Source organism: Molothrus aeneus, chromosome 2, assembly GCF_037042795.1.
Source record: "Molothrus aeneus isolate 106 chromosome 2, BPBGC_Maene_1.0, whole genome shotgun sequence".
Taxonomy (NCBI): Eukaryota; Metazoa; Chordata; class Aves; order Passeriformes; family Icteridae; genus Molothrus; species Molothrus aeneus.
The window spans coordinates 106,936,236-106,954,422 of record NC_089647.1 but is presented as its reverse complement, the minus strand read 5'-3'; the positions used below and the strand labels follow the sequence as shown (position 1 = coordinate 106,954,422).

The 18,187-nt window shown below is 35.4% G+C and overlaps 1 protein-coding gene across 1 annotated transcript in view; it reads left to right on the top strand.

The window, feature by feature from the left end:
• The window catches only part of DMD (dystrophin), a 1,043,102-nt gene that overhangs the window by 276,660 nt on the left and 748,255 nt on the right, over positions 1-18,187 (top strand). Inside the window, exon 7 of the mRNA XM_066545460.1 lies at positions 2,029-2,147. Coding sequence (XP_066401557.1) covers positions 2,029-2,147 — 119 coding nt within the window. The remainder of the gene's footprint in view (positions 1-2,028; positions 2,148-18,187) is intronic.

Below are 18,187 nucleotides of genomic sequence, written 5' to 3'. Positions count from 1 at the left end.
TGTGGTTACTACAGTGTTCTCTTAGCTAAATTTGCTGTATGAGCATGTGCATCCTATGCCTAGTGTTAAATTTGGAGTAGGGATTTGAGTAATATTTGTGTGCTTGCAGAATAAGATGTAGGGGTGTGGTGGCTTTACCCCAGCCAGCAGCTGAGTATCCAATAGCTACTCGAGAACTTCACCCCCTGTTTCCCCAGGACAGGGAAGGGAATAGGAAAAAAAGAAAGCTAGAAAACTCTTGAGTCAAAATAGGGACTCTTTTAATGCATGGAAGTAAGAAGAATAGAAAAACAAGTGATGCAAAGGCAGTAACTGGTACCAGCCACTCTTCAAGCAGGAGACACCTTCCCAGACAAACACCCTCAACCTCATTCCCTTCTTTTACCCAGCTATTTATGGCTGAGCAAGTTATGTGGCATGGGATATCCCTTTTACTGGTTTGGGTCACCTGTCCCAAGTTTCTTGCCCATCTGTCCCCACTGGTTTGGGGAAGGTAGAGCAAAGGGAAAAAGAGGTCTTGATTTTGTGTGATCACACTTCAGTAATACCTGGTTTGCTCTGGACATTATTTATCTGTAAATTGAAAACACAGCATTGTGTAGACTGCTATGAACAGTGGTAACTCCATTCCCAGCTAAATGACAATGGTCAAAAATATTTTTTACTAGTTATGTACACATAGTGTGTGTTTTGCATTCCTGTGTTTTAGTACACAAACCAGTCTGTAGGATCACAGACTTAATTCATCTCTGGGTAAACCCAGAGATTACTAAGTTTCCTCTCCCTTCTCCACCCTGTCCCCAGACAGATTTAATATTAAATTAAAATTGATTAGTATTTTGGAGTTATTCTGCATGTGGGAGGGAGAAAATTGTAATATTTGAGCATCTATGCAGAGAGGAGCAAAATAACTTGGAATAACTTAGTTGTTACTATGAAAATCAGTCCCCTCAGAAAAAATTAGACAGCAAAGGTGCATAACTAGAGAATAACTACTAGGTAAAGGGAGTATTTTTCTTTACTCTATTGACATTACTATATGATGTAGTGAACATTTTTCCATTTATTATGACTCAGGACACTATTTAAAATTAACTACGAAAATTAATAAAAATGTGAATAAATCTGTCATTAATTGCAAAATTTAAATGGTGTAAATAATGTGCTTGATTTATCACTATTGAAATGATACATTTAAATGTCCCCTGATTTAGAGCACTGTATTGAAGTCACAAATAGCATGGTTGTTTTTCTTCATATTACATGAACAGTAATCACAGGGTATTTGATTAAACTTTATTTCTCCAGAGTGCCTGATAACATATTCTGATTTCCTTATGGATAACTCTTAGATGAAAAGCCAAAGATTTTGCTGTACTAACATTATTTATGTTGCAAATAGTGCAGCTGCTAATACAAGGTCCCAGACTGCATCTGAGCTATAATTCAGTTTTGGTCATTCTGTTTTTTCCTGTAAAAGCATATAAATTGTGACTTGGCAGTGTAAGGGTAAGAGTTGAACTCTATGTTCTTACAGGTGTTTCCCAACCCAAATGTTTCTATGACTCTATGGATTTTTTAACCTGTTGACTGATTTTAGTCTGTTGTAACAGTGAGCTGGTAATCTCAGAAGCAATTGCACTCTTAGAAATACTAATTGAAGTGAAAGACTGGTAGCTGGGGAGAGGAGGAAGGCCCCCAGATGGCCTCAGCAGTTCTGTCCCACTTGTCCTGCCACGTGCCAGTCTCAGTTTCATGGCCACTGCACCTGATCTTTCCCACTCAAGCGTTATTTGGGACTGGAATGAAGGAGCCAGTGTAATAAATATGGACAATGTGATTGTGGTGGACATGGATGACAACAGAATGCAAACACATTAGAAACTGAGCTTCATTAGTCCCAGGGCAAATTAGCACAATCTTTCATTACGAGAATAAAAAAGTTGATGCTGATGCTTAGCTTTAGAAATACATCAGTAAAGGTAAGACTAAAAAATAAGAAACTTATTCTTCTTATTTTTACTTTAGACCAGACCTGTTTGATTGGAATGCTGTTGCTTCTCAGCAGTCACCTGTACAACGATTAGACCATGCATTCTCCATAGCCAAGCAGCACCTGGGAATAGAGAAACTCCTTGATCCTGAAGGTTAGTGGAAATTACATTGTTTGGTGTTTGGTTTTTTTTTCTTCAAGTGGAAAAACAGTTTTACCATGCATTTGATGATATAGTAACTTGAATGTTTCTTGGCACAAGAATTTAAACATTTTGTGGGATAAATTATAAATTGAAGCAAAATCCTTTACTTTTAGTGCTACCTTTGTGCTCTATTGAAATAGCATAAAGTTGCCTATATATACATGTTCTAAAGCAATTTTCTTTAGCTTTGGGACCAGGGTTTTATTGCACATGCACTGAACTGGATCTCAGAAAGCTGTTGATTTCTGTTTTGAAGATTTGGAGCATCTGCAGGTTTTATATCTTCTAGAAAGATCTTGAGTTCAAATTACCTTTTAATGTATATCCAAAAAATGTATTCAAATTCTAGATACTCATATTTTTTAAGATGACTTATATTTCTCTATATATTGCAATTTTATCAAGAGGATGTCTCATATAACTATTATTTAATCTTAGCTGTAATAGGATTACCTATTTTACCTTGACTATCTTTTATACATCCTTAAGCAGTCATGTTTGAAGGGTTCCTTGTTTCTCACACGTTCACTTGAATTTCGTACACTTCTATAAATTCTCTGACATAGTTTCTGCTTTGCTGACAGACTAGTAATTTTCCCTCAGAGGATATTCTTAAAACATTCTTTACTCCAAGGCCATACATATATATATGTGTGTGTGTGTATATAAAGCTCACCTGTGTCCACTTAGTTAGGTGATTGTTGCTTTTTTCCCATACAATGATACTTTTACTGTATTTTCATGAAATTTCCTATTAAGCCACTTATAACTGAACTTTTCTATATATTTGTGCTGTTCTCAGTGACTCGCTCACAGTGAGTTTTTCATGGGAAGAGATAGTATTTAACAAAATGCAAAAATTAATTTAAAGATAGAATTGAGTGTCTCAATGTTTAAATATTGTTGGACATGTCTCAGTTGTTGACTAATAACCTTGTAACCCATGCATTTCCCTCAGAAAAATGTTGAATATATATGTAGTTGAATGACACAGAATTTCTTGCCTAGTACACACTTTAATTTCTAGAACTCAGTTTTGGCAAACCACTGGAGGAAGAAGAGGTTTTCTACTTGCTAAAGCATGGGATTGAGCTTGTAAACTCTGAATGAGATTGGAATTGAAAACTGAGTTGTGCAACTGAATCGATGCAGTCACAGTGTTTTCTATAATTGGTTAAACTTTCTTCTTAAAATAGATTAGTGAATAAGTTATTTTCTCTACGCAAGAGTCACTTCTGATTAGACGTTTTATTCTGGTTTTGGCAAAGATACTTGCAGTTGTTTAGCCAACAAATGAAAAACTCTTAAACATTGGTGGTTTTCCAAATGTCTGCTGTAATTATTTGCTATTCAGTGTTGTAATTTACAGTGCTAGCCACCTATTTCTTTTTTCCCCTCTGCAAACATTTCCAAAGGAAAATTACAATTTGCACCTATTTGAAAGCATGAATATGAGGAACTATAACTGTTTTGTTTGTGATAGTAAATTTATTTCTAGATTGAAGCCCAGAATTTCTGGTATGTGTGCAAGGGAAAAATCTTGTTTGAAGGTTTTAGAAAATTCTTTCTGTAATTTTACATTGTGTATTTATCAAGTCTCCTAATTAGGTGCTCGGGTATCTCCTAACACCGTGTTGTGTAACAACACTCTTCTCTGGCTGCAAAGTGCTAATGTATTACAGTAAAAGGGAGTATGCAGTGGTGAAACATTGTTTTCATGTAATTTAATACCTGTCAAAACAGCACATGTGTAATTTGTGAACCCTTTAAAATCTAGTTTTGTTCATTAAGTACCTGCTGTCTCAATTTTGAAAATATTAAGTAGAAAGGAAGCTGTGACCATGGTCACGGGGGCTCTTGGATGAGGGAAGAGACGAGAATGTTGACTCCATGATCAGAAGGCTTGATTTATTATTTTATGATATATATATATTATAACTATACTAAAAAGAAGGACAGGGTTTCCTCAGAAGCTAGCTAAGCTAAGAATAGAAAAGAAAAGAATGATAACAAAGGCAGCTCTCTCAGACTCTGTCTGAGATAGCTCGGTCCTTGATTGGCCATTAATTATAAACATCCAAGATGGGCCAATCACAGGTGCACCTGTTGCATTCCACAGCAACAGATAACCATTGTTTACATCCTGTCTCTGAGGCCCCTTAGCTTCTCAGAAGGAAAAATCCTAAAGAAAGGATTTTTAGTGAAAAGATGTCTGCGACAGGAAGCCACTACTCAGTAAACGCCTACTTTTCTTCAACCAATGTAGTAGTCAGAAAAGGTTTGGGGTTATTTTTGTTCTGAAATTACTGATGATTGATATATGTTGAAACAGATGTCTGGGGAGCCTGTCTTAGCAATTAGATTTTGGAAAGTAAATATTTGCACTCAGCCAAACAGGTTTTCTAGGTTATATATGAAGTTTGCTTGTTTCCAAGGTTGATGATATTTAAAGTCTGTCCCACGAGAAACAGTCAGTTTATTACTAAGGTTGTTGATATTTTAAGTCTATCCCATGAGCAGCTTTTAAAAAATTTTTCAGAATTTGATCTCCATTTCAGCTATCAAAGTGATGGAGATAATTTACATCTATGTCTTTCTTGTAAAAGCTATGTTGTGTAAGGTAAAGCTTTTGTATCTGGATTGTTTTTTGGATTCATACAGAAATAATCATTCCTGCTATTGCCCTTGTACTGGCTACTAGGAATGCTTTTTTTTTTTTTTTTTTTTTTTTTTTTAATCAGAGTTTAGGAAGTCCTGCAAGGAGCAGGTAATTGGGTTCAGTAATCTCTCTCTTTGAGTCCCTTCCAACTCAAAATATTTGTGGTCTTTTTGATTGAATCCTGTCAATGAGTGAAATGTAAGTAAGTTTAAATGTCTATCGGGTGTTTGTTACTGTTGTATTTTCATACGGTAGAGTATGAAAGATGACAAGAAGAAAAAGCAAGATCAAGTAGAGAAAATGGGTGGATATTAGAAGGTTCTATTTAGAAGAAAGTTGTTAAAGACCTATATATTAGGGGGAAAGATTGAAAAGAAAGAAATGTGTTTGCAAATCAAATTTTTTAGGCCAAAGTATCCCAATGTAATTCTTAATGACCTCCTGTTGTAAGGCATTTATGATTATGCAGGTAAGATATTTTAAGTCTTGATAATGCTTTCTCTGTTTCAAATAATAAAAATTTTGCTTTGCTAGCTCCAAACTAGTATTTTTTGCCAAATATTATTTTCCCAAACCAGATTGTTTGTATATTGATTTCTGGTCAGATCTGAATGGAAAAGCTAGTATATAGCAAACTTATACCACAGTTGTATTTTTTAATGCTATTTTATTTTTTTCTTTAATTAAAAAAAACCCCACTATTTTTGATAAAACTAAGGAAAATTTCTGACTGATTTTTCACTCCTTTCTGATAACTGTGTTTTTCTGGATGTAAATTTGACTTGCCTACCTTAGAAAATATTTTAGTTGAATGTTTTCAGTGTAAGCAGTCCAGGTTGTTTTTCTTTGTTCTTGAATTTAGAGTATTTCAGGTATAAATAACATAATCACTGAATACTCTTCTAACTTGTTAACTCCCTATTTTTCCCACTCATTATTTTTAGCTATTGTTATGTCTCAGTATCAATTGATGGTGAAGGTATTTGCCATCTTTGCTGGTATGAACTGACTTAAGGCAATTTCAGCAAAAGACTTAAAATATCTTAAGCAAATTAACCAAATGATAAAGATATCTGCAACTTCAATTTGGTTGTGTTAAAGCTGAAATTGATCAAGACATTAAGATTTGTCTACATCTTTTAAGAATGCCTAAAAACCTGGACTTACATTTTTAAGTAGTTAAATGGTTCTTTGTAAGCTTTTTATCTGTACTGAATTTATGGAGGAACATGATTCTGGTCTTCACAAACAAACTATAGAAAATATACTAGAGGCTATTATGTTCCTTGTAGCACATTCACTTTTTCTGGAGCATTCTTCAGAAATTTTAACCAGAAAGGAATAGGACATGTAGCAAACAGCAACACATGTTACATGTTACTGGCTGTATAATGGCATTTATGTTTTACCTTGGCATAAAATACTTATGCCACAGTGGAGCAGAAGGATGTTTTGAGGAAAAGTAGGGAGTGATCTCTCAGAAACTGCATCTGGGAACAGATCTGAGCTGTCTTCCTCCCCCTTACAACAACTGAGTGCAAGTGTGATAGCAGCAGAAGTGTTTGTGTGCTTCCTTCTAGAAATGAACATCTGACTCTTGGTTTAATGAACTTTTCCCTGCTGTCACTTTCCTGGGCCTTGTGCTTGTTTGTGCTAGCCCGATAATAAATAGGCTATGAAGTTATATAATTTCTGCTGTCCTTTTTGGGTAATTATCCAGTTTCTTATACTTTGTGTAGCCTGATTAAAAAAAACTCATTTAATCCATCCCAGTCATATTTTCCATATTTTTTCCTTATTTTGCACTGATGACATGAGTTTTTTGCACAATTATTAAGTGATAATGAGACTCAGACAGTTTGTCATTTGATAAATTTTTTGTTTGATCTTGACTTCTCATACTTCTGTATCCCAACAGTATTGGATTCTACCATACTGGAGCACAAAGAAGAGGGGAAAAAACCTCTCAGCACTGTAGTTCCTGATGTTGTCAACTGTGTCTTTACTCAGTAGTTGTACACAGTTGTAATACTGGTTTTCAGTTAGTTTTAATACCCTTGCTGATATGTCTTATTCCAAGGGATTATGAGAAGTTTGGGGTTTTTTTCTATTGTGCCCTAAAATTTAGCAATGTTTTACCCGGTACAGTGTGAAGGTGGGGGGGATATTTTTGGATTCTTTTAGATGCAGGAGACATACAAGACACAAGAGCTACATTTAATATCATGTTTTTGAGAATATTTAAAAAAAAAAAGCTCTCTTAAGCCTAGAAATCTTTATTTCAGTTGCACAAAAATCATACAATGGTTAGAAAATAAAATTTAAAAGCATTGTTTTCTTAAGACTCTTTTTGGTTGTCAAAGCCAGGAATGGTTTTGGTTAAACAAGAGGAAAGTCTACAGGATTCACAATTAAAAGTGCAGCATTAACATCACAACCCTTTAACTATTGCTTTGCTGTTTGTCAGCAATTTCAGCCCTGGTTCTGGACACACCATCAAGTCACTTCAGGAGCTTTGTCTTTAGTTTGTAGCACAGATATGAGCTGCAGGATGAGAGCAGGTCTGTGGAAATACCTTCAAAACTAACAGTGGAAAGGCTGAACTCTTATATGAATGAACTCTTAATACATACATTTTCCAAATGCTTGCTAGTTTGAGCTATATTATTGTTTTAATATTTTGCTCTGCACTTTGTTTTGACAAATATTTACCCTCAAGATTACACTGCATTTCTTCTTTACCCACTGTTAAGGTGAAAGTTCTGCTTTTTCTTTAAGCACATAAAAATAGTCAACAAAAATAATAAATTCACTAGACACCATCTAACCCCAGTTTATCTTCCATATTTGTAAATAGAATTATTACTGTTTCTTTGACCTGTGAGCAATTGAGTTAACAAGAGATGACTCAATAATCAGTAACTTTTACAGATTTCCATGGAAATAAATGGCTTGAAGGATTCTGCATTAAGAGACTCAAGGACAAAATAGGCTCTGCCTCTTATTGGTGGGAAAATCTAAAATAGATGTGATTTGGAGCAGGGCACATATGCTACAAAAGAAATTGTAAGACATTCTACTATGAAGGGTGTGCAGTTTATAATATAGTTTGAAGTACTAATCTTGCAATTATGAAGAGCTCTGTAGTAACCTTGCATTGCAGCTGCTATTGTATTAGTTCAGCAATGTTAGCTAAGTATATAAATGCATAGAAATGAGAGCTGTGTTAAAATATCTGCAGAATCTAGCAGTGGTGACATAAAAAATGTTTTACTAATAAAAGTAGGGGTAGTATAATGAACAGAGAATAGGTATCCTTGTATTTCCAGGTGGTTTTCATAATCATCTTGGATTTTTAGTGATGGTGTAATTCAGACATACTACTGCATGTTTCTGTAAAACACTGTCTGAACTTGTAAAAATGTTATTTAAGTTGATAAGCCTCACTGACCACAGCTGTTGTTCTTCATGTGATGCTGAGAGAATTTTGGATGAGGTACTGGAATGTCTTCTGTCATTTCTTAGCTAGAACTCCTGTCCAGCTTCTTCCAAGGTGAGAAGAAGCAGAGTGGGTGCTGCAGATATGTAATAAACACAGAGGTGTTTGGTCTGTGACCCTATTTTTTTGACAATTTTTACTTCTCAAAAGCTTTGGATGTAACACGCTACCACCTTGCACCCCCAAGCATAGAGACACATCAAAAAAAGCAATATTCTAAATACTTCTTCACAACTAAATACTGCTTCTATAAGTAGTGCCCTGGTCTTGCTTGAGCAGATCATTTCTCCCTTGCTTCATGGACTTTCAGCTTTCTACCTTTTTTTATTTTTGGGTGAAGTTTTTTTTTTGTTGTTTTTGTTTTTTGGTGGTTTTTTTTGGTTTTTTTTTATTGTGGAGGTTTGTTTGGTTTGTTGTCATGAAGAACACAGTGAAATAAAATAATTTTCCTGTGCTAATATTCTATAATTACAGTGCCTCATGCCTCAGGCCACTGGCAAATTGTAGTTGTTGGTCTACGCTGACAATCACATAGATTTCTTTGCCACTAGATCAGAATGTGTGTAGTTTTCTGTCTGTCACTAATAATACTGTGGTTTGGCTTTTTTTTTTTTCCTAGATAAATCTCTTCTGTAAGAATGTTTAAAATGTTAAGGTTCAAATACAATCAAGGTTCAATTGAGTGTTTTTCTTTGCCAAATTTCTCATGTGTGTTTTATGCTGGGACTTGATATGTCCACAGTCTGTGCTTTAGGCTAGAATTAAGCATGCTTTTTTTAACTCTGTAATTTGATGAATGAAGCCCTTTGGAACTGTGTACGTAATAGCTCAAAATAATCACTGATGGAGGACAACTGAGAAGACATCAGTTATAACAGCATTATTTTGTCTGATGCATCAACACAGAGAATGAAATGAGTTTTGCCTGTCTTAAAATCACAAAGGAAGAAGAAAGATTACTTAGGTAAATGTTCAGCATATAGTCTGATGAGTTTCTGCTGGTGCACAGTAATGCATGTATCTTTATTGGATATTTTGTCTCATGATAATTTAAAAAGTATGTAAAAACATTGTATTTTCCTAGGAAACAAAATTTCTGTATTAAATTTAAAATAAACTTCAGTTGAAGTGAGATTTATCTGTTAGAAGAAGTTGTAGTCTAGTTATTGTAAGTAGGGGTTTCTTCAAACTAAGAATAGGCCCAGATCAAATTAGTATGCTTTGATCTTAAAATACCAGTTACTACAAAATGTTCCATAAATCAATACCTTCAACACTGTAATGCATGTACAAATATATCTATAATTTAAAAAAAGAGGTTTTTTGAAAATAGAGATGGTTCCTGTAAAGAGTTGTGGGGTATGGGAGACTGACACTTGGAGATTAATTTTCTAAAAATAAAATCTAGAGGAGAACTTTGGTTAAAATTAATAAGCTATCTCCCACATTTTATATTTTAATATTCTTCAATTTATTTTTTGTTGTTTTTAAGGTAAAGAATGTGCTGAATTTGGAAATCCCATAGCCCATATGGGATATGAAGATACTCTTATTTTTCTGTTAGCGATTTGAAGATCTGCTAAAGGGATTAATATTTTAGGGAAGAACTCCTGCAAGTATCTAAGACTTCTGTAGTTTTATTTGGGTCACAAATTGAAGGATGGTTAAGATATTTGCCTGCTAGAATTGAACCATGTTAATTGGGGCCATTTGATTAAAATCTTGGATTTGAAATAGAATAGGCAATAGTAAGCATTAATGATTTATACCTGCTTTGCTACTTCCACTGACCCCCTCTAATATGGAATGTTAGTCATTATGCCCTAAGTGGAAACCCTGGACTTTCTCCTTCTGGCTCTTGTTATCTGAAGGTCATTTGAAACATGTTTATCCACCAGGTGGTGGAATAAACAACTTTGAGTTGAAGAAATGAAAGGAAGAAATGCCTATGACAATTAGGGATTTTGAATTAATGTAATTGAAATTTAGTTTCTAGATCAGAATTTGATCTCTGAACTGGCTTCTTAGGATCTATAGTCACAGAAGATCCCAATTTTTGGGTTTCTAAGGTTAATTTTTTTGGCTCTGACTCTGAGCAAGTCTAAACTAGTTTGTGTGCATCCATCCAACTTAGTGAGATAAATTCTAACCTTTAGCATGAATGTTCTTGAGATAAAATTTTTTACAAAGACTCTAAGAGAGATAATTTTCTCTGTAATGATTTTCATCTTCAGTTGATATTCTTCCATAACAAGGCAACATATCTAAAGCCTAAATTAATTTCCTTATCTCGCTGTGTCTGTGTTAATCCTGCAGACAAGACATTCTGGGCACTGTAATGGCTTTCCTGTACAGAAGTCTGATTAGAAAAAAAATTGAGAGAAGAATTTCCTCTTTTCTGTGTAGTGAGTATTATTTTCTACTGGTTTCAAAGAGAACACAAAGTAATGCTTGAAATGATTGACTCTGGAAATAGAAAAAAAGAATCACCTACCCTCAGGCAGTTCTTGCATTCTTAATCAGTTAAAATGAAAGCGTATGGATAGCAGGACTACAGAAACTTGAAACAGATACTTGCTTACTTTTTCTCTGTTCTTTTTGAAATATGTTTAGCTTTGACATTCACTGTTTAAAGAGAAAGAAACTCCATTATCATATCTTCATAGAGGATGGTGGCATTATTCAGTTTTCAGTTTTTCTGGGAATTATCTGCCTTGCAAATAAGGAAAAAAACTATTTCGAGATTACTGTAGAACTCTAGTCTATTGTTGTAGGTGATTTTCAGTGGCTTCATTGAAACAATATAGGTTGAATCACCTTGATTCAGCTGTAGATATTGAAGTTGAAACATGATTTATATAAAAGTTTGAATGGCAAATGGCAGCCACTGATGGGACTCTTACAAAAAAGAAAGTTAAAACTAAAGGAGCAAGACACTAGGGAATGACACTTTGTCCTCCTCTAATTTTTTTTTCCCATTTCTGTCTATTAGTTTTTAAACTGGTTCCTTAATGACCAGTGGGTTTCATGGCAGTTACTTCTGGAAGCTTGGTGTAAAGAAACAGGGGAAAATGTCAAAAGAGAATCTGGACATAAATATTAGAACATGTATTTAATTTTTGGTAGATATAGGAAGTAACTGTTTTATAAAATGATTATCTATAATTTCTGCCACAATGTCCATCTGAAATCCAACCAAGAGAGTGACATGTTTTGTTGGAGTAGTTGTGGAATTATTTTCAAAGAAGCTGCATTCAATTTTCTTTGTAGTTTATGTGAATTTGTTGGGAGATTTTTCTTTTGTATAGCGGGTTGTAGATTATCTTTTGCTAGTTCCGATTCCTCCACTCATCATAAAATTTATTGATACATTATTTAGTGCAAGAATATCAATATAGGGGAAAAATGCTTTGAATTAATGAGGTTTATATCAGTAAAGTGTATTATATCTCGTGTGAACAATATTTTTGAGATGTGTTCCATAGGGGTTGCTCTGCCAAACAGCTTAAGCCGCTCAGCTTAAAAAATCAGCCTGAAATAAGGGGAATCTATGTGAGCCATAACTAAAGCAATCCTCTGAATGTGAGTGGAGGGAGGGCTTGAAGAGCCAATTCAAGTGGCTTTTTAGTAACCCACAGTATGTTTCAAAGGCATACAGTGATAAGCTGAGAGAAGATAGTGTGAATCACTTGTACTGCTTGAAATAAAATGACTTTGGAGCAAAAGGACTGGTGCTCTTGAAACTGCCTGTTAATCACCAAGCAGCAAGGGAATAAAGCTTGTGTGCATTGGCAGTGGGCAAGGATAATTTCTCTCTATGTTTTCTGGCTGTTTTTTCCCCTTCATGAAAATGGTACTTGTTTGCACTCCAGAAATGTGCTTGGCTGTGCTATGCTATGACTACATAGGCTTTCCTTAAATAAATATGAAACTTTCAAGAATTTTCAAATAATTTATGAATATTTAGTATTTCTACTCTAATATTTTGACATGGTTAAGACTTCAGCGTTAGAACAAAAGATGTCCCCTTTTGCAAAATCACTTAAATATTATGTTGGATTTAATAAAAATAGTTGTATCATTGCCCAAAATGGAATATCAACAATCATGTTGAATTTGTGTACGTTATGGCTATGTGAAGTGGTTCTTGGTATTTTTTTTTATGCAAAGCCTGCATGCTGCTCTGAACGTGATGAGAAATCACTTTGGCTCTTGTGTATTTGCTGAATGCCTTCTCCAAGAATCCCTGTCAAATGATGTCTAAAAAACAATCAAATTTCTCCATTACTTACCATTATAGTACTTACACAATTTAAATGAGTTTAATTGGGATCCCTCATTATTATGATGTTATTTTGCTGGGACACCCTCCCTGACTTTCGCACAACCATGACTCCAGAGCTGCAATGGACAAACAGCAATCTGTGATCTGCCTTCCTACATGGCTGTAAAGCATTGCTTGTGCTCAAGGCAAGACACCTAAAGCTACTTGAAACTGTAATTTGCTGTCCTTTTTCTTAATTCTTCCATTCAGAAATCACCATGGGTCCTTTCACCATGGTCAGATTTCACATGTGAGTGCACACATGTAGTTAGAGTGTGCCCAGAGTATATTCTTGGACCCAGATGCTCAAAAGCAGTCAGGGAATTAAAAATTTTCCAAGTCGCAATGACTCAGTTGTGGAAAATACAGGATTGAAAATTACATTAAGTGCTGGAGAAGAAAAAACAAACAGAACACAACAGGAAAATTGACCACCTTTCATCCATCATTGTATGCAGGGAACAAACAGACATGACACATTCTGAATGCTTCTTTAAATAATGCTGATTAAAGCTATTGCTGTACAGAAGGTGTCCTAATTAGAAGAAATATCTCCATAAAGGATAGTGTAGAAAATGACTGAAACAGTTCTTGGGTTGTTTGCGTGCAAATTACATTTTGTTTAAGTGATGAAACCTCCTAATTTTTTGGGACAGAAAAGCTAGACTTCCAACTTTAACTACACAAATGAGTGTGGAAAGAATATTTTTTGGGCTAATATGCCCTTTGTAATTGGGATTCTGTATAATAATAGAGAAACCTAAAAAAAAATCTGCTGCCAACTTAATTCTCATAAAAATTATTGTATTTGTTTGGCAGTTTCAGGACTCACCATAAATCTGAAGTTTAAATTTACTTTTTTTTTTTTTTTTTTTTTTTTAAAGAGTAGCTTCTATTCAGAGTTTCTGCTTGCATTTTAATTTGCCTGAACTCAGAAATCACTAAGCACTGGCACCATGTGTCTTTGCTTTGCTGAAGGGACTGGGTGGAACTTGTGACAACAAAGAGTGAGGAAAGGTGACTGGAGTGAAAAAGGGAAAAAGAGGAACAGTGAGGAAGTAAACCAAGGTGTTTAAAGTGAAGTGAGTCTGAAAGTGAAGCTGGACCTGGCAAAGATATTTTGAGGAGAAAGTTGTTTTTCTCTAATATTTACATGTAATATTTTGTTTCTTAATAATTAAGTCAGTATTTAAATTCAGCTTTTGTTATTTGGCCATAAATGGACTCAAGTGCCCTGAACAGAGTCTGTTTTGCCTGCAGCAGTAGCTGCTAAGTGATTTCACAGTCTGTTTTAACACATAAGTTTTCTCACTCTGGTACTTTGAGTTTTCTCCCCTGTACCATGGGGAGTGAACCTGCTTATGGATGGGGCTTGTTTGCCAGCCATCTCAACCCACAACCCTCAAACACAGTAAATGTTACTAAATTCAAGTGTAATCGAAATTAAAATGGATATTGGTTAGTGCTCTGTCATTGACTCTTCTTTTTTTAACTTTGAAATTTGTTGTTGGGGTGATAATTCAGGATTTATTTGGCCTCTAAAAGACAAAACAATTTTGTGCTCCCCATCCCTGAAGGAAGTTGTCTTACAGGTGTGATGGCTGTCAGTGCCTCGGCTATTTGTTATTGACAATGGCCTCCTAAGGTCAAGAATTCTAAAACCAGTGTTGTTGCACCTGGGACCAAAGTCAGATATGTTACTAAATTTATACCTCAGTTTTGTAAACCTCTGAAGATGTTTGCTTTTTCACTGTCTGCATGACCTACAAGACCATAAATAGTATAAGATCTATTTAAGTGAATTAAATTGAATATGATGAGGGAATGGTGTGTATGTGGTTTTTGTTTACCTCCTGATTTAACTTTTTTAAGTTCTGCATTCCTCTGGTTCTCCTGAGTGGCTACAAACACTATTAGATTGCTTCCAGGAAGATAATTGTCCTTTAGAAAAACAAGTATCAAGATTAATATTTATAAAGTGATGTATTAGATATTCCTGCTTGTGAAGAGTGAAAGGTGATTGCTGACAGGAGCAAACTGTCAGAAAGTTCCCACATAAGCTACTGGAATTCCATGGGTTGTAGTCTGGGGACACCTGAAAGACTTTATAAAGCTCAGATGCATTTCTGCTCTATGGACTCTGCAGTAATTGCATAGTCACTCTCCCTGTGTCACTGATTAATTGTGTTTTATTAATCAAGGGGGTTTTGCATGTTTATTAAAAGAAAGGATTCTGTTGTGAAATGGAAACTAGAATTTAAGAGATGTTTTTACGAACTCATGTGCAAAGGAAACACACAGGATTAGAATATTAGTAATATGCGTTGAATTCTACTCTGTCATAAATAGTTTTTACATAGAAAATATCCAGGACAGCAGAGCAGAATTCCATCATGCCTTTCCCAGCTTACATGTGCTACCTCTAGCATTAATTTTTGTCTCTACCTTATTCTATTATTATTTTTCATTGTATGCATAAATGCATGTTGTACCTTTTCTGTGCTTAATATTCTGTGGTTTTGGTTATTTTTTCTATAAATTATAGAACTGCACTTGTCTTAGAGCAGTTTCTGGGAATTAAATGTTAGGAATGGAGAAACCTAAGGAACATTTCTGGTGTATCTGTTGTGTATCTGTGTTCTTAAGTGCTTTGGCATTAGTATTCAGAATTACTACATAAAAAGCTAAAAATTAATATTTGACATATTTGACCTCTGAAATTCAGATTGATCTCATCTCTTTTGACCTTCAGTGTTATGTGAACTGTATATTTGTATAGGTGAGGCCGTATTGAACAATGGCTTTAGTTCAATGAGCTGAGACAAGTATTCCTTCTGCATTAGGAATGCACAATTTACCTTTAACTTTAGAAAACAGCAGCCTTTCAAATAGTGCAAGGAACACTGGGAGTGCTTGCCTGAGTTACCTTTTTATTTCTCTTTCTCTTGCATATGATGTGACCAAATGCAAAGAGGTACTGTTCTATTTTTAAAATTGATAGCTAGAAAATTCCTCTTTCTGAACTGGAGCAGTCTTGGATGCTGAGTGGGTTACATGTGTGAAAAATATTTTCATCAAAAGTTAATTAGCAAGTGTGAACGTTTGGGTTTTTTTTATTCTTTGGCAGTGATCTTTTCAATTTAAAATTGATAGGTAAAATTAATTTTCTTTAAAAAGTAATGCTAGGAGGCTGCAGCTTTCATAAAATTGTGGATGGCTAATAAAAAGTTCTACTACTTACCATAAAATGATATCCTGAAATGAAAACCTCATGGAATTGCCTTTAGAAACATTTTGCTAGCAGAAAATCTCTTCTGAGCTGAATCTCTCCATGAAATTCATGCAACAGAAGGGTGTTGTTTTCCAAGGAGAATTCCTTTGGATCTACGAATACTTCGTATTAATCACATTTCCTTTCCTTTTCCAGCACTTCAATTTAGCAGCGTTTATCTTAACCAATCCCTTAAGTCAAACAATTCAGCAAAGGATTTGTATAGGCTAAGTATTTACTACAGCACAACAGTGACCTGCAAGCCTAACTTACAAATCTGAAGTAGTACATAAGAATCCAGGAGAGCAGCATTCCTAGTGGGTTTGGGACAACATATTCACACAGACAAAAAGAGTCTGTAGGACGTACCTGTGAAAAGTTCTCCTCCAATTCGGTGAAATAACTGTCTGTGGTCTTTGCATCCTTTCAGTGTGTGTTGGGGGGCATCAGCCATGTATCCCTCATTGTTTGGTGAACCTCCTTGGGTAGTCCTCTAGCTGTGAGAGGTGACACACTCAGAGGGAGATGCTGGTCACAATGATCTTCAAAAATTCATGGTGTTTGGGAAAAGCTCCCAATGATTGGAAAAATGTAAAATGTCACCGCTATCTTCAGAAAGGAGATGGAAGACAATCCAGGAATTTACAGTCTCCTCTGCCTCTATCTGTCATCAAGAATATTATGGAAGCAGCTCTCCCAGAAACTCTCCAGATGCAAGGAGAATCAAAAAGTGATTGGGAGCACTATGCCTGGACAGTCTCCTCTGATCAGATGGATAGTGCTGGGGATAAGAGGAAGTCAATGAATATTTCTTACCTTGATTCTAGCAAGACCTTTCATAGTATCCTTAGAGCCAAAGCAGTAAGATGTGGGTAGAAAACTGGCTGGTTTCCTTGTTTAAAAAGGTTATGATGAGTGGTGCAAAATCCAATAGGTGGCTGGTGTGGCTGTGATCCTCAGGGGAGGAGGTGGGGGGCTGATAATGTTTTAGTGTCTTAAGGTCATTACCTGAGTGATGGGAGGAACTGCACTGCATCAAGTCTGCAGATGATTCCTGTCTGAACATGAATCAGCAGGTCTCACTTGCAGCAGTGAAGTCCAACAATATACTCACCTGTAGGACTGAGGATGTTGCCTGCAGTTTGAGGGAAGTTATTGTTCACTTCTGCTCAGAGTTGGAGAACCATTTAGCATACTGTGCCCTGTTTCCTGTAGCTGGTCACGATCACAGACTATTTCAATGTGGGAACCTGTACTGAATACAAATTCAATAAGTCATTGAGAGTCTCAGTAATTGCCTTGTTGTCTTTACATGTTCCTGCTCTGCTGATCCTTTCTTTCTGCAAAGCCTCTAGGAGGGATCTGTCTCTGGAGATATTTGAGCAAAGATTTCTTAGTAGTTTTCATATGTTTTGCTGGTTGTTCCTCCTGGGCTGGTCTTTCTGGCTTTTTTTTTTTTCTTTTTTTTTACACTAAGCCTGCCAGAATTTATTATCCTTTCTGTTTTCTCCATTTGGACATGATATGAGCTTCTTGAATTATACTTTGGGTAACTGCTCTTCAGTCCTCTTGACTTGCTTTTATTTAAGTCTTCATTGCTCCCTTTCATCTGCACTTTCCAAGGTGATGCTGGTGGCTCCCTTGTGATTAAACCCTGATGTGCTTTTGGATTGTTTCTCTTGAATCTCAATCTGGCAGGTGATAAATAGACACTGTGCTGCCTGTGTGACAGGAGTTATGAGCTGGAAGGAAACTTTAAACTTCCTTTGTTTCTTTAGCAGTTCTTTGTAATCCAGGCTAGAGTCTTCTACAGTCATTTCTCTCTTTGAACTTTTTCTCTTGCCTCTCTTCTGCTTGCTATCCTAATGAAATTCAGTAATTAATGTTTTATCCCCTCTCAAGTATTTTTAATCTGTCCTTTTGTGGGGGGGTGGCAGGCAGGGCTGAAACATTTTTAAAGTCTAATAGTAATTGGTTACCTTAAACACAGACCTTAGTTTGCTTCTAAAAAATTATGATTCAGTTTATAAGATACATAAAGATGGACTAATTTTTGCTGCCTGTCTTGTCTCTTCACATGTCTTACCTTTAACAGTCTCTGTAGAGTTAGGTTTTTTTCTTTATCCCTGAGCCACTGAAAATATAACATAATCATTCTAAATTGATGTAATAGAACTAAACAGAATATCACAAGGATTAGAAAGAGCCCAAGCTCCAATTAATATGTTGGAAGATC